Here is a 16,681-nt window from a genome sequence, read left to right as displayed (position 1 = left end):
TAATTAAGTTGAAACAAAATGTAAAAAAAAAATCGTGTTACTTTAGCTTATTTTGATTAATTAAATTGAACAAGCCTACCATTTCAATACTATTATAATATAAATATATTTTGGTCAGTATCGGCTGGTCAGTGTAGCAATAATGTAAATTTGAGTGCATAATTTATATTTTAAGGGCTCATTATAATGGTTTAGCATTTTTCTGTAACGCAGAGCATGTTAGCAATGTTACTATTGAATATCTTTATGATATTATTTGCTTTAATGTTACTAATAAATATTTATAATGCGTATTATGTGTTTATTGATGTGGTCTAAAGTTATTAAATATCAGTTCTGCATATTGGTTATGATCAAAAACTTAAAAAAATAAATGTTAGTTTCACTCAACTGACAAGCAGCAATCATAAAAAAGTGTGAGTCTGGAGCGTCAGCTGGATTTATGAGGACTCGACGTCTGCAGTGTGGGAGGTTACACACTGTTTTTATTAGTCTTGCACAAAAACACAAGCGAAAGAGCAGTCAGATCCTCATTGAGCACAAGTTAACAGACTAATAAAGTTATTTAAAGATCATACTGAACATGACGAATGTCCAGTCTTGACAACTTCCTCTTTTATTAAGTCTTCACAGTCATAGGACTCTCATAATAATTGTCATTATAGTTATGTATAGCAACCTTATATTAAGCAGAATGTGAATTTTCACGCTTGTTCGTGCTTATAATCCTGTATTTTAGCACAAAATTGCCTTCACGGGATGTAGAATTCCCTCTACAATCTCTGAAAACAGAAGCTGGTTTTCCAGAAGATGCTGGCTGCGTCCCAAATCACATACGTCCCTATATAGTAGGTGAATAACAGTATGTGACAAAAGAAGTATGTCTGAATTCACAGTACTCATAAAACTGCAGGCAAAAAGTCCCTGGATGACCTTTACTACTTCTGGTGAGATTGTGAAGTGTGTATACGATGGACACTTTACTATCCCATGAGGCCACAGGAGAGTTTTATGAATGATAGTGAAGCGACACAACTGACTGGTTGACAGAGCCGGACAGTAACGGAGTACATTTACTTGAGTACAGTACTTAAGTACAATTTTGAGGGATCTGTACTTTACTCGAGTATCATTTTTGGGGAGTACTCATGACTTTACTCAAGTACATTTGAGAGGCAAATATTGTACTCTTTACTCCAATACATTTCTATCCATAACCGTGAGTACCCGAGTAAAAAAAAAAAAAAAAAAAATCTCGGACACCCTCAATTTGTTGTTTCCCTCTCAAACGTGATTGGATTGTGCAGGCGCCACTGATTGGGACAGCCTATCAGCAATCACTTTCAGCTTTACGCCAAAGTCAACTCCATGGTCAGATTTTATATTACACATTAATGTAAGCCAAGCATTTGGTTTGATGTTCTTGAGTATGTGGTGTGTATAACACAGATGTGGCAGTGGCGTAGCCACGAGGGATTTCTGATTTCTTAAAAAAAAAACTTTAGGAGGCAAAATATATTTTTACTGATTATGTGAATTACACTGCGCAAACCAAAGTAGGCTACTACCCAGCGAATGAAGAAGGGTTGGCGCTCAGTCTCCACAGTACATAAAATATTAATTTTGTTTTATTTTATTTTTCGGGTTTGCATTTATGAGGAAAAAACAATGTTATGGACGTGTTCTCCGTTACGGACGTGAGCGCTCTGAAAGCGGCATAAAAAATGCTTTAAAACTTTCACAGAGACATCAAACAGAAAACACAAAACCTTTCTTTAACCTGAATTTTGTTTTGCATTAATTGTATCTTAATTTTAATCAATGTTTCATCAACCAATTGCCTGGGTTTAATAAATAAGAAGTAAATAGCAGACGATAGATAAGAAACGGAGGCGCCGGCACGTGAACTGGATCTCGTCTCATAAATGAACCGAAACTCAGTGTATAAGGTAGCCTACTTGCCTCTCACAGACATGTCTACTTTTAAACAGAAAAATTCAAAACGAAAGAAAACAGACTACAGACTGCTCTCTGCTTATGTAATCCGTATGAAATGTGCATTTCTCTCTGGCGTGTTCACTACTGAAGATCGCGAGTCAGCATCGTCAACTTCATCTTAGCCGACACTGACAAAGAAAACACTTGTTTATTAACAAGTGTTTATTAATAAACAATTAAAATATCTCCTTGCTATATTTTACATATTCATAATCATTCCTTTTGCCGGTTCTTTGTGACAGCTTTTAGGTGCTTTATTGGCAGCGCCACCCTTACATGTGGTGTGTGTGTGTGTGTGTGTGTGTTGTCCCCGCATTTAAGATGGGACCCCCCAAAAATTTAATTAAATTAAATAAAGCAACATGGTAAAAAGATGAAAATGACTCGATTTTACTTTCAATTTCTTTTACATTCTCCAAGGTATTAACATTAACATTTTTCATAACTCCATGTAGGACGTTTCTGTGCATAAATGTAAGCACTGTGGCAGTAGATTAGTAATGCAATATTTAGAAAATTTACTCTTGTACTCTTGATACTCAAGTACTTTTAAAAACAAGTACTTTAGTACTTTTACTTAAGTAGACATCTGAATGTAGTACTTTTACTTGTACTTGAGTAAAATTTAGCAAGAGGTATCTGTACTTTTACTCAAGTAACAAAGCTCTGTACTCTGTCCGCCTCTGCTGGTTGATCATGTGATAATGACAACATGGTAAATGTTGTCATTACGAACTGTTCCTCTGAATTTGAACATTCCTTTCTGTACATGATTGGTTCTCCATGAGCTGTCCTTCTGACAGTTGAAGTTCATTTTACAAATTTCTTTGTCTTTTCCTTATACACAACATCTTTGTGATACTTATATTTGCTCATGTCTTTTTTATTTTCTTTATACGACACATTAATATGATATTGAATGTTTTTTGGAAGGCACATTTCCTTTTATTATACTTAGAAAAACAATATTGCTTGTGAAATACAAATATTTGCAGTCATGTCTGCCCGTCTTATTGAATTCTTTCTACACATGTAGGCTATAGTGTCTCAGGCAAATTACTGACTTTGCACATATCAAAGCAAACCTTCTTATCAACCTGTTGGACACATATTACAAGCTCAAAATTATTATTCTCACATTGTTTTAGAGCAGGGGTCTCCAACACGTCGCTCGCGAGCTACCAGTAGCTCGTGGCCTGATTGGTGGTAGCTCGTCAAGGGGCCGTTCACATATCGCGCTCACATATTTTGCGCGCTCAAGTTCGTTATTTCAAATGTAGGCGCGGCAAGCGCGCTCATAATTGAAGCGACGCGCTCATTTTTTACAGGCATGTTTGTACTTCGCGGTTGTCGACAACAAACCATAGCAAACCCACCGTAAGCTGTCACGAGACTATCTATGGTAGCCCATAAGGGATAAAAAAAAAAACACACACAAAAAAACGCGGCACACGCAACGACAGGCCGCACTAACATTAAACTTTAATGTCAAGTAGGGGGCCCCAACCGCGAGTTTGAGACCACTGCTTTATAGAACATACTTTTTTAGCAGTCGTGAAGTAATTACTTATTCAAAAACAGTAAGAGAGTATGTGATTTTGGACGCAGCCCTGTGTTTATCATCTGAGCCTCAGTGTACATATATGTGTCCATGTTCATATTCAGAGTGTGATGTATGTAGTTTCTACGACACTGTTTTGCAAATTATTTTTGCAACTGATTAATTAATACGCATCGGAATTAGTGTGCAAGGACGAATTTTAAGCATGACGATTACGAAAAAACAGGCTCATTTTTTATGCCTGTTAATTTCAAAATGGCGTCTGACTTGAGTAATGTCATTGCAAAATAAGAAGGTGCCATTAGGCTTTAGGATGACGATGAGAACTGAATGCCTTCAGGAACATGTTTGCATTTTCCACCAGTGTAGCGGCCAGTTTCACGAGATGCCGGATTGGACAGGAGACATAGTGGACAGTCTGTTTCGCTGAAGAAAGTGTGCTGGAGTTACATGATCTAAACATGCATGAGTTCCACATGAATTAGTTCACAAACCTTCAGTATTATGGAATGAGAAGTGGTCTCAAAGTGATTTTGCATGGTTCCCTGACAGGAATTTTTTTTTTTTTTTTTTTAAATATATCACTAAATTTTATGATTTGCATTGATCATTTCTGAGTAACCGATTGGTTAACATTCATCCTATTTATTCTAATAGATTGCACACTACAAAGCAAAGAAATCAAGTTCAGAAGAGAAACACAGTCTTGTTGTGTATATGATTAAGTTGAACAATCTCTGTTTTGCTGTGTTTTTGGGGGTGTCTGATGAGTGTGTTCAGATACATCTGCCATGAATATTGTGAATTATTCTGATGAAGTGCCCTTGTTGGGTTGGCAGGGCTTCTTGAAGTGATCGAGCGCCACGGGTTCTCATCACTCGCTGAAGAGCTCACTCGATGTTGTGATTTCAAGAGCCTTAAAATAAAGCTCATTCAGATAAAACATGCACGGATTTGGCCTAAGAGAGTGTGTACGCTATACACTCCAACGTTTAGATTTATAAAAACGGTTTTGACGTGCAAAAGTGCTTATCAGGACCTAAACTACTGTACGCACTTTTCCTTGTGGCAGAGTCGGAGAACTGCATGTACATGTGTGGAAATCTAATGCAATAATAATAAAATTACACAGTTCAAATATTTAGTATGCATACTTTGGTTCCAGACATGTCAATTATTTCGCTCATATAAAATGGCCTATAATGCAGAAATATATTTCACATTTCACATCATATGCATGTTTTTTGTGAGTGCGTTTGTTATTTGCACTTACATTTTCTCTGAATCACACGAACGCACATTTGATAAATGATCTTAGATTGAATGTAAGACGGTTAACATTTGATAAAAGAGGCCCTCCTCTCCGCTGGGATTTGTTTGATCCTCAGATGTGAAATCCTGGGAAAGGGTGTGATGAATATAACAATGAGGAATGTTATGAAATAAAGAGGGAAAACAAATAATAAATGTGTCTAGCTCAAGATTTTTGCATAAATTGGTGGGGGGTTTTCTTACTTTTTCTTCAAAATAATTACAAATTTAGGTTGCTCTTTATTTTACAGTATGTGTACTTCTATATACTTACCTAAGAAAGTACTGTTAATATAGGGAAACTACATGGGTTAAGGTTAGGTTTAGGTCTAGGTTCAAGGTTATTACCTTGTAATTACTATAATAAGTACATAGCATGGGGAAAAGGACTGTAAAATAAAGTGCTACCCAAAACTACTCTATAAAGCTATTCATCATAATGTACTTTACAGGCTGCAAATCATGTAAGAGTGTCATGGTGGATTTTAAATATACGCCTTTTCAAAACTTCGACACCAAACCTCCGGAAGTATCAAAATCCAGATCATTTACCAGGGTTATATCATGTGACAGTGTGGCATTATTTATGTCTTCATGACAACTGAGCATATTCAAAATCCCCACCCTATATTTTCAATACTATAATTATAGCTTTCCTGTAGCTCAAATAGTAGAGCGTTGGCGCTTGCAATGCCAAGGTCATGGGTTCGATTCCCAGGGAAACTGATAAGAATGTAAAATGTGTACCTTGAAATGCAATTTAAGTCGCTTTGGATAAAAGCGTCTGCCAAATGCATAAATGTAAAAAAAAAAAAAAAAAGAGTTTTTCCCATTTCCCATTCAGTTGCAGATTATTTCCAGTGGTGTAATATGAAGTAATGAGCATTTGAGGAAATGAAATGTGCCTAAACTGTCACGAAAACACCTTCTGGACTTCTTTCTTTTGATTGCGGACGCCCGGACATCTTTATAGGTTTTTATAAAATACACTCAGTAATGCTCAATCATGCAATTCAAATGCACAATACTACTACTACTATAGCAATAAAAGAGAGGCAGGAGGCAATGTTGTCGATTTTTACCATCTAAATGTTTTATTTGTGTTTTGTAATGACACTTTTTAAACCTCTATTTTCTCTTGCACTTGCTATCTTAGGAGATGCGTTGGAATTGTAAACAGTGAAAATGATAAAATACATTTCATGTAACTACTTACAAGCAGTGTCCGTCCAAAGCACAGGACGACCATACCTGCGCCACCCCGATTTATAACAATACAAGTCATTTTATAGCTTTAAGGTTCACATATTTACATAGGTCCAGCAACGCTTCATGATACGCCCACAAAACCTTGTGTGTTTTTATCTTTTTTAACCATTTTTTCTTAAGAATCATATATACATCCATTAACCCGGCTGCCTGCTGCCAGGGAAACACAGTTAGAATAATTGGTATACTAATGTAATCCTTACATTACCTGTAACTTACGATAATATTAATGCAGAGCTCAATCCATTGTCTTTTTCATACAAAAGGTAAACTTATCCATAAGACAAGTCCACAAATAAAAATAATAAACATATTGCACTTACATCAGGACAGCGGCTGACCTGGATCAAAGTGGAAAAGGGAAATTCAGCTGAGTGCAATGAACAAAGCAACCAGTGAAACTTATTAATAAATAACTACATTTTTGTACTGGTAAAACATGTCGTCTTTCTTATTAACAAATGAAGAAGGGACAGATCCTAACTGACCTTGTGCCCTATTAAATATCGAGTGCGTGATTAAACCTAAAGTCCGAAAAGTGAGGAGACAAAGGGTTAAATAAGTCTGGAAGCTTCATAGTTGAGTGCCGTAATATCCTGAGAATACTGTCTCTTTCATAATCCTAATATGTGTCGCTACAATGAATGGCTTATTGGCTTTACAGATCGCAGCTAAGCATGTTTTGTACAGTCTTCAGAGACCAACGACAGTCCATTTCAAGCCGGAGCCAAACGTTCGGTCCGTTCCTCCTTTGTACGTTTATCGGATTCAATCATATCTCGGAGTCGACGGACATGGAGGAAGGTTCACAGGAACACCAGCGAGCAGTAAGTGCATGATCATCGACGATTCTTACGTGCCATCCAGACGTTTCTCAGTGTCCAGGAAAGTCACGGTGAAATGGAGAACAAAGAGAGGTTGGTGCCGGATCAGGAGAGGAAGAGGTTAAACAGTACCCAGTTGTCAAAGTGTTTAAAGAGGCGATAGCGGCCTCGATAATCTCCAGTACACAAATTAAATAACATTCAAATGGGAATAACCAGCATTATTCAGCATGGTGTTGCCCCACTCGTCCAGCGCCATCTTTCCCCATTTGTAAACGACGCCTCGTGCATTTCTGTCTTTTTGCCACATTAACAGATAGAATGGCTGAATACAATGAAATGCTAAGTGAAAGAAACCTTGCGGATGCTACTTCTTATAGTGTCTCTCTCTCGGTGTCGTCTTAGGAGGAGGAGGATGTCGATGTGGTGCTTGGTTTCTTCTGGTTCACTAAGTCCACGTAGAGCTCCGAGCGCAGAAATCGAGCGTACGAGTCTTTCTCCATCAGGCCGTGTATCCTCCTCTGGGCCAGGTCGAAGCACGAGCGGTTGATGTCTTGCAAGTTCTCTTTAGTGTGTTCCCTGGTGTAGGAATCCAAATTCACCTGCGGGACGAAAAAAAATAGAGCCATTACTTTCAAGTCCACAGTCGCTTCAGTCAGAAATGCAGGTCTAAGCACAACTAATCTCTAAGCAACACACATTAGTGGTGTTTAATAGTTGAATCAGTGAACTGAATCGGGTGATTGATTCAATGACTCGCTCCTGAATGAGAACATATCGATCCATACATTTCCAATCACCGTCTATTTTCATTCTAATAAAATGTAATGTACATTCACGTCATTTTACTTTGTGCTTCACAGGTGAAACTCGAAAAATCTGAATGTCGTGCATAGGGTTGGGTACCGAAACTCGGTGCCAATAGGGAACCGGTTCCGACGTAAACAGTAGTAACCAGACCGAATAAGAACGAAAATTTCGGTGCCTGATTTCGGTGCCTAACTTCATTAGGCACACACGCACACGCACACACGCAAGGTCTCTCGCTCTCTCCCTCTCCGCCGTGCCCGTGCGTGTGCTACACAGTTTGGAGCACAGTTTCTTCTGTCTTGCATGCGCGCCCTTTCCCGCAAGGTTTGGCTGCATTTCACGTGTAAAATTACGTGTCAGAACGCCCTCTGGGTGTGCCGATAGTCTGAATCTTATATAGAATCAAGCCAATTCATTGGCTGATGGCGCGGGCGCTGCATCGACGCACTAACGTCGTCATATTATGTTGGCGCGCGCCGCCATCTGCTCCTCAGATTTCTCTGCCGAAAAAGGAAGCTGGTCGGCAGCGCGAGGAGCTTGGCAGCGTCCCGATATGTTACACCAGTAACCAGAGATGTTCTCTTTCATAGGTTCACTCAACGCTGCGTAGCTAAGAAGCATTGGATTTGTAGGCTGCTGTATCACGTGCCGTTTGAACTGACGCGCTACAGCGATCTGTCACATTTCAAAGAGCCAAAACGTTATTTATTGTGTGAATCTCGTAAAAATATTGTCAGAATCTGACAGCTGTGGATTTGTTCCATATCAAAAGTAACCTTCTCTGTCTTGTCTGTCAGTGTCCTCTTTGTCCGCGATTTTTCTGTGTGAAAAGGGTCATTTGCGTGAGTCTCACGGTCAATGCGTGAGAGTTGGCAGCTCTGCAATCTCCAGTATTATTACATTGTTTGATACAATATTGTTTCATTTGATATTATGTAAATATGAATTTTTATTTTATATTGGTTTTATTATTACCATATGTTACTTGTATTTATATTGTTTAAAGATTTAAGTTAATATTGTGTCCAGTTTGGCCCTGTAAATTAAAGGGTATTATTTTTTTATAAAGTGTGTGCGGTTTCATTTTCTTAAGTACCGATTTAAGAACCGTTTAAGCATCGGAACCGTTTAAAAAATACAGAGTAGGTACTGGAATCGGATAAAACCCAACCGATACCCAACCCTAGTCGTGCAAAAGTTCAGTTATGTCAGTAATTCAACTTAAATGTGAAACTAAGATTCATTACATGCAAAGTGAGATATTTCAAGCCTTTATTTGTTATAATTTGGATGATTATGGCTTACAGCTTATGAAAATCATAATCAAAGTCAAAATTAGAATAGAATAAAGGTTTTCTGTTAGCCATAATCATCAAAATTATAACAAATAAAGGCGTGAAATATCTCACTTTGCATGTAATGAATCTTAGTTTCACCTTTTAAGCCTTTATTTGTTATAATTTTGATGATTATGGCTTACAGAAAACCTTTATTCTATTCTAATTTTGACTTTGATTATGATTTTCATAAGCTGTAAGCCATAATCATCCAAATTATAACAAATAAAGGCTTGAAATATCTCACTTTGCATGTAATGAGTTTTAGTTTCACCTTTTAAGTTGAATTACTGACACAATACTGAAACTTTTGCATGATATTCTGATTTTTCGAGTTTCACCTGTATACTTTGGGCATTCATTTACAGAAAACTAGTTAAAACTGAAAATGCGAGTGTTTCTAATACAACGGCTGAGGGAGTGATGGCAAATTTGACATCTTTGTCTCTTTTGACCAACAGAATCAATCTCTTGATATTTTGGAAAGTCATAGAAACACTGTCATGGATTTTTTTGCGGGGGCAAATGGGAATGCAAAAACTTATATTTGTTGTAGTTCACCACTAAAGAAGTCTACCCAATTATGATGACTTCTGAGAGCCATGGAAATGTGAAAATGAACTGAATCCCTCATTAGAAACTTCCATGTAGGGGTTTTTGGAGTTAAACTCTGCAGGAAAGTTGCCCTCTGAAAAACATATTTTGGCTATAAATGACAAACTGCTGCTTCCAATACAATGTAACTGGATTTACGAAACATCTGGAAGTTGGCTGCACAATATTTTTTATAATCCACATTGAAACAAAATCATGTTTGCAATGACTATGAATAATCAGTTCACACTCAGATACTGTAAAATGAACATTCAAAGACTACTTTTTGGGTTTTCAAGAACTGCAATCAGAGATCTCCCTTATCAAACAATATCTTTATTATCGTTCAAATTCTATACTAATAAAACATTTGCTGTGGCAACTTTAAGTATGGGATCATTAACAAAGCCCTAGAACTTTCAGTGCATAGAATAGCTAATAGAAAGTGGGAAAAAACTTCTAACACGATACTTATTTAATCATTTTTTATTTATTTGAATTTTTATTTCGAGCAATATAGTGACATATAACACAGGCAATAAGAAGCATTTGATTTTCAACAACATAAATCAATCAATTGCTCGAAGTCGGACTTATTAAAAGATGTAATAAGAAAACAAGGATTTAATTTGTAAAATATAAATCATTTCATTGAAAATAATATTTTTGTTTACTCAAATTACAGATACAAGGTATCATATAAACAAATGACAACTTATTTAATCATATATATTCAATAAAAAGTATGTAAATGGCTATTATTGTTCAATAAATAATATTTTATATCATAATGTTGACGTACTTGGTATTGAGAAACGGTCTGATGGGGGTTTATCAACGACTTCAGGGCAGGTTACATGGTTACGCCAATAGGGGACTTTAAGGGTGTGTTAGTACATTAATTAAAAAAAATGCTGGAACGAAGAAAGGTTGTAAACAAGGGAATTATTGTAACTTTGAACAACACCTTATAAGGCGCAACGGTTCTGACGCTTCACTGAGATCAACGCATTGACAGGCACACGAATAACCATTAAAAGGATACTATGACAAAGATAACGATATTTCCTCATTCAAACTGGTTTTTTTCCCCTTGAATACATGATTGACCTGAAGAATAAAAAAGCTGTATCATATACTTGGAAATAAATGAGCAATATCAAGCTCATATCAGCCATATGTAAATTTTGCGTGAATGTACTTATTTATTTATTTTTTCAATAAAAAAGTAACTTTAATTTGGCAAGGGTTTCCAGGACGTCAATTGCAAGCACTTTAAGCACCTTGTACGAACCATTTGTGGATGTACAAAAATCTGATCATACGCAAGTCATGTAGACTTCAGTAGTAGTTTGTACTACATTTTCATTTACAGAAGCTCATGGAGATTGGCACACAACATAGACAGGCTTATTCACTTTTAAAAGGGAGAAGAAAACACTTCCCAAATCTTCTGTTGTTGATTGGTGATGTTTGATTATTGTGTTAGGTCATTTTAAAAATCCGGGTCCTGAAGCTAAAACCAGTTGAGAAAACTGATCTTTTTTATATAAACCTGCTCTTAAATGGCACATGAAAATCAAACCGTGGTTGGTTCCTTAAAGGGATAGTACACCCAAAAAATGTTGTCATTACCTACTCACCCTTAAAGGGATAGTTCACTTTGAAATAAATGTTTGGTATGTTTTAGCTTACCTCAAGGGCATCCAAGATGTAGGTGTCTTTGTTTCCGCAGAAGTTTCAATTTTGATATTTTTAGGTCAAACCGTTCTTGTCTGTCAGTCATATAATGCAGGTCTATGGTCACCACCTCAAAGAGCATGCACAGAGAAGTCCAAATTAAACATGATTTAATGACTCGTAAATGTAAGTACACATTGATGGCCTAAGACACGAAACGAGCGGTTTGTGTGAGAAAACGAACAGTATTTATATCGTTTTTACCTCTTGTAAACACAGCCACGTCCGAGTGATCTGAGGGCGCCGGCGCTTCGGTCTGTGCAAGCGCCGGAAGTGATCTCTCGCGCGTGTACGTCACTCATTGTTTACACAGGACAGAGATAGTAGGTAAGACGGCTAATTAAAATGGTACTAATTTGCGCTTATCCGGGATGTTTAAACCGTCGTAAAAGAAAACAATTAAAAAAAGAGAGATCACTTCCGGCGTTTGCCGGAAAAGACCGAAGCGCCGGCGCCCTCAGATCACTTGGACGTGGCTGTGTTTACAAGAGGTAAAAACGATATAAATACTGTTCGTTTTCTCACACAAACCGCTCGTTTCGTGTCTTAGGCCATCAATGTGTACTTACATTTACGAGTCATTAAATCATGTTTAATTTGGACTTCTCTGTGCATGCTCTTTGAGGTGGTGACCATAGACCTGCATTATATGACTGACAGACAAGAACGGTTTGACCTAAAAATATCAAAATTGAAACTACTGTGGAAACAAAGACACCTACATCTTGGATGCCCTTGAGGTAAGCTAAAACATACCAAAAATGAATTTCAAAGTGAACTATCCCTTTAACAGCACCCATTGACTTCCATATTAGGAAAAAAGTCAATTGGTGCTGTCGCCTGTCTTGTTACCAACATTCTTTCAAATATCTTCTTTCGTGTTCAACAGAAGAAAGAAACTCATACAGGTTTGAGTAAACCATGACAAAATTTCCGTTTTTAAGTGAACTATCCCTTTAACATTTCTATCCAGAATAAGCTGAAATCTGGACTGGCCTTCATGCTGGAAGCAGAGTGAATCTACACAAAGCTCAGCCTGATTTCCACAGCTGGAAAGTGCAGCAAGCTCCTGCTTCTCGTCTCATTTTGAGTTTCCAAACTCCTTTCCAAGTTTGGAAAATGAAAACATGCACTCAAACTGTCAGCTGTGTGTTGTGCGGCCAAGAGGGAGTCCATTAGTCAGGCATGACATCATATCCTCCATGGCTCTGACAAATGTTTTAGTTTCATGACACAATGCGGAGCATTTTAAGAGTATTTCCAGCCAAGCTGCTAAATAATACCGAATGGCATTGATACTTAACTGTTTCAATTCCCAGTTAGAACTTTAAACGTTGCAAATAAATGCGAGACGTCATGCTCACCTCTTTACAGGACTGGATGGCGATGAACTCGGCATAGATTTTCTTAGCTTTCGATGTCATCTTGGACTGGGATTTAATCTTCTTGTAATCCTCGCAGGCCAGCCAGAAATCCAGATTCTCTTCACTAAACTCTGTGCGCAGGAAAGCTCTGAACGCCGCCAGCCCATCTGAGGAGGGAGAGAAGAAACAGGCAGAAAGAGGGGAGATGTTATTGGATGGATAAACAGAGAGCCATGGCAACGGCAGCCTCCACGCGCGCCAACCCGTGAGTCAATACTAGCGCACTAACCAGTCCAGAACACGACTCGCACCAAGACTTCACTGCATTTGTTCTCATTCAAGACTCTCGCTGCTATGCCTTGGACGAAACATTATTCTCTTATTAATTCAACATTTCTTGCATTTCAGTGACAAATTCAAACCTCACGTTATTTGTGTTGCAACTAGAATGCAGTTTAAGCAACATTTTAAATCATCTTTTCCTAACCAGGGATGCCATTTCCAGTTTAAATCTCATTCGTTTTATGTGATTTACAGGTGAATTTCAATGCCTAAAACAAGTGAAAACAAATGTGCCAGTTCCACACTGCAAAAATGCTTTTCTTTCTTAGTATTTTTGTCTTGTTTCCAGTCCAAACATCAAAAAATTCTTGAATCAAGGTGTTTTTACTAGATGAGTCTTGTTTTCTGGGGAAATTAATCAAAATTAAGTGAGTTGTTGCTTAAAAAAGCTAAATATCTGCCAATGGGGTAAGAAAAATATTCTTAATTCAATTAATTCGATTATTTTTCTTACCACATTGGCAGATAATTTTGCTTGTTTTAAGCAAAAACTCACTTAATTTTGATTTATTTCCCCAAAAACGAGACATAATATCGTATGGCATTTTACTTCTTTAGTAAACGCATCTTGATTTACAATTTTTTTTATATTTGGACTGGAAACAAGACAAAAATACTAAGTAAGAAAGGCATGTTTTGCAACATTTAATGAAGGATGTGATTGTTTTTCCAGTGTATTACAGTAGCTGACATTTCCTTTCAGATCTCACCGCGGCCAGTATTAAAAGAGAAGGAAGTGTGGGTCCGTCCCAAAGCACGCAATCACCTTTCCGTTCCCATAAGAGCCTGCTGATAACAGCATGTGGATGCTCTCAGCCTTTCAAACGAGAGAAACATTCACTGCGGAAAAGCCCCAACGGTGTCTCACAAGCACTCTGAACCTCACAAACCAAGAGCTTGATCAGAAATGACATGATATGATATGGATGGTGGGCTTTTGCTGGAATGCATTAATCTGTGGTTATTCTCTGACTCCATACGGATATAGGACTCATCTGGGATTACTATGAAAGCCATTGAGCATGTTCAACAGAGCGTTCATTCAGTGACTCGGGAAGTCGAGAGGAAACACGAATGCCTAAAACAATGCAACAATGCAGCCGCCATCCCTGTGGATTCAAGCCAAGCCAAAGGAATTCAGCAAATACAACAAGCTCATTATATTACATCCACAGAAGCATAATGATAAAAGAAAATATGTCTTACATTTGTGGACGAGCAGCTTGTCCAACGATTCGCCCCACTTCATCGCCTCTTCTGGAGTGGGCCTGCAAATAAAGGCAGTACGGTTTTTAAGCAAACCCATCTCTGTCAGGTTTCTCATTGTATGACCCATTCGAAGCTGTGCCCTTCTCTCGCTCGAGTGTGTGTGTGTGTGTGTGAGCCTGAGCGTCTGAGTGAGTCTCTGTTGGACGGCCTCTTTTATATGTCTCTCTATGAAGAGGAGGAGCTGAACCAATAGGACGGCGTGTTAGACAGAGGCTCCGCCCACATCTTCTCTCAAAGACTCATTCTTGTCTTCAGCGTCTGTCTAAGCTCAGCTCTGCAGCCTTAACACTTACTATGACACCGCCTAATAAGGGAACGGTATCTAACAGGGAAGCATTATTCGAGATAAAATCATAAAGTGTGCTGAAGCAAAGGTCTGTGCTTTCCACCTGTGATCATTCTGACTTATACAACTTCTGTGCATTGATTTAATAAAATCTGTTCCATGCAACAACAATATTTTGCAGGTTATGCATAGCTGAACATACTTAAAATACTAACGCTATCGTGGATCAAAACATCTTTTGCAATGTTTAACCCTAACTCTTAACCCTGTGATGCATGACATCCACTACATTAGACATATCTTTGGAAGTCATTGTTTTTAGAGATACTATTATTGTTTTTGTTAATATTTTGAATTATATGTCAGTATTGGGTAACACTTTATTTTGAGGGTCCAGTTTAGACATTTTACTAACTTTAAGTAACTTTGTAACTAGCAGTCATTAGAATATTATACTCTAATATCTGCAAACACTTTATTTTGATGCTCCTCAACAGACATTATTGACTACAAGTAACTTACATGTAAACTTATTCTACTAAACCCGAACCTAACAGTCAAACACTGTTAGTGTTAGTGAGAGTTAGTTGACATAGTTGCAAAATGAGTTATAGTTAGTAGAATTATTTTAGTATTTGAAGTTAAAATGAATGAAAATGAGAAATGCTCCCTTGGCAACTAGCTGAAATAAAATAAAACATTTTCAATTATATTTTATTTCTGTTCTGGTATTCTCTGAACTTTATATTATTTATAGACTTTGATGACAGTGACATTAACTTTTTTGCTCACCTGCCACTGTGGCGAGTGGTTTTCCAAAGTCACTCAGCATTTTCACTGACCACAATTTTGACATTGATACTATGGGGAAAAACTGACATATAAAATATAAAATATGTAGATATTTTTAATATTAACTAATTTGGCATCAGGTAATAGGCTGCTGTCACTTTAAGACCTGACGCACGGATCCATTATACTGTTACACATGTGTTTTCTGTCTCAACTGTTTACATTCACTTAAAACATAACTGACTGTGTTTACGTAAATCCTCACCAAGAACGGCCTTTTGACACTATTTAGTGTGTATTTGACTGTTTAAGTGTGAAAAAAACTCAATGAGGCTTTATGTGGCGCATAAAAGCTGCGGGAATCAGTAAAATTATGCGCAATACACGCAATCCCACACCAAAATTCAACAACAACAATATCTGGAGCGAATGAAACGAGTAAATGAGGAGAGGCGGGTTTGTGTGTATTGGAAGCGTTTCAGATATTTCAGTATCGGTGTAAAAAAAATCGATATTTTTGACAACACTACATTGCACTTAGTTTATAATTTCAGATGTCATTTTACAAGACTACATTTGAAAAATGTATTTAAATTTCCACCCGCCAAAGTGTCTAGAAGGAGCGACTGCGTTACACACTGCTGAACTACACACACATTTGGCAGGTGTTAATGTCAAGCCCTGCTGGTAAAATATATCGTTAATATCACAAACAACATTTTCACTTCCAAATGTATTGATCTAAAAGACATCCTTTCAGTTAGTCTGTCTCTTTCATCCCACACACACGAGCAGAGAACCACCAGCTGGATCATTACCCAGCAAGCAGGCGGACACCACACACACACACACACACACTTACTTGATAGACTTCAAGGTTTTGTCGAGCTTGCCGACTGGGGTGCTTCCGGGAGACTCATTCCTCCTCCTCAGGAAAGCGAGTCGGTTCTTCATGTCTTTGGCCCTGCAGAAAAACGCACAGAAGTGTAAGAGTTGAGTTCTGGAGGTCGTAACAAAACCAAACCAACACATCGATCTGAGTCCCGGAAAACACAACGGCATAAATCCAAAACGCGGTAACCCATACATGTTTTCCTCAATCCGCAGTTATCAAAGTCGAGCCGCCGTTCGAAGTTCCTCTCAGTTCTTTCTGCCTCTCGTGGATCTCTCGTCTTCGTCTGAGC

At 37.8% G+C, this 16,681-nt stretch overlaps 1 protein-coding gene across 3 annotated transcripts in view; it reads right to left on the bottom strand.

Moving 5' to 3' along the window:
• Positions 1 to 7,338: 7,338 nt before the first annotated feature.
• The window catches only part of LOC130089425 (regulator of G-protein signaling 3-like), a 69,833-nt gene continuing 60,490 nt past the window's right edge, over positions 7,339 to 16,681 (bottom strand). The window contains exons 1-5 of one of the 3 annotated variants that reach the window (XM_056256730.1): positions 16,585 to 16,681; positions 16,360 to 16,461; positions 14,357 to 14,418; positions 12,809 to 12,975; positions 7,339 to 7,565 (exon numbers count right to left, since the gene is read on the bottom strand). The exon at positions 16,585 to 16,681 is cut by the window's right edge and continues 11 nt beyond it. In XM_056256730.1, the coding sequence (XP_056112705.1) occupies positions 7,365 to 7,565; positions 12,809 to 12,975; positions 14,357 to 14,418; positions 16,360 to 16,461; positions 16,585 to 16,586 (534 nt within the window). In that variant the 5' untranslated portion in view covers positions 16,587 to 16,681 and the 3' untranslated portion in view covers positions 7,339 to 7,364. Of the gene's footprint in view, positions 7,566 to 12,808; positions 12,976 to 14,356; positions 14,419 to 16,359; positions 16,462 to 16,578 lie in introns of all 3 variants that reach the window. The other 2 variants (XM_056256729.1, XM_056256728.1) reach the window with 2 other exon arrangements.

This window comes from Rhinichthys klamathensis, unplaced genomic scaffold, assembly GCF_029890125.1.
Source record: "Rhinichthys klamathensis goyatoka isolate OS25496 unplaced genomic scaffold, OSU_Roscu_1.1 h1tg000132l_1, whole genome shotgun sequence".
In the NCBI taxonomy this organism is placed as follows: Eukaryota; Metazoa; Chordata; class Actinopteri; order Cypriniformes; family Leuciscidae; genus Rhinichthys; species Rhinichthys klamathensis.
This window is presented reverse-complemented; position numbering and strand designations above follow the sequence as displayed.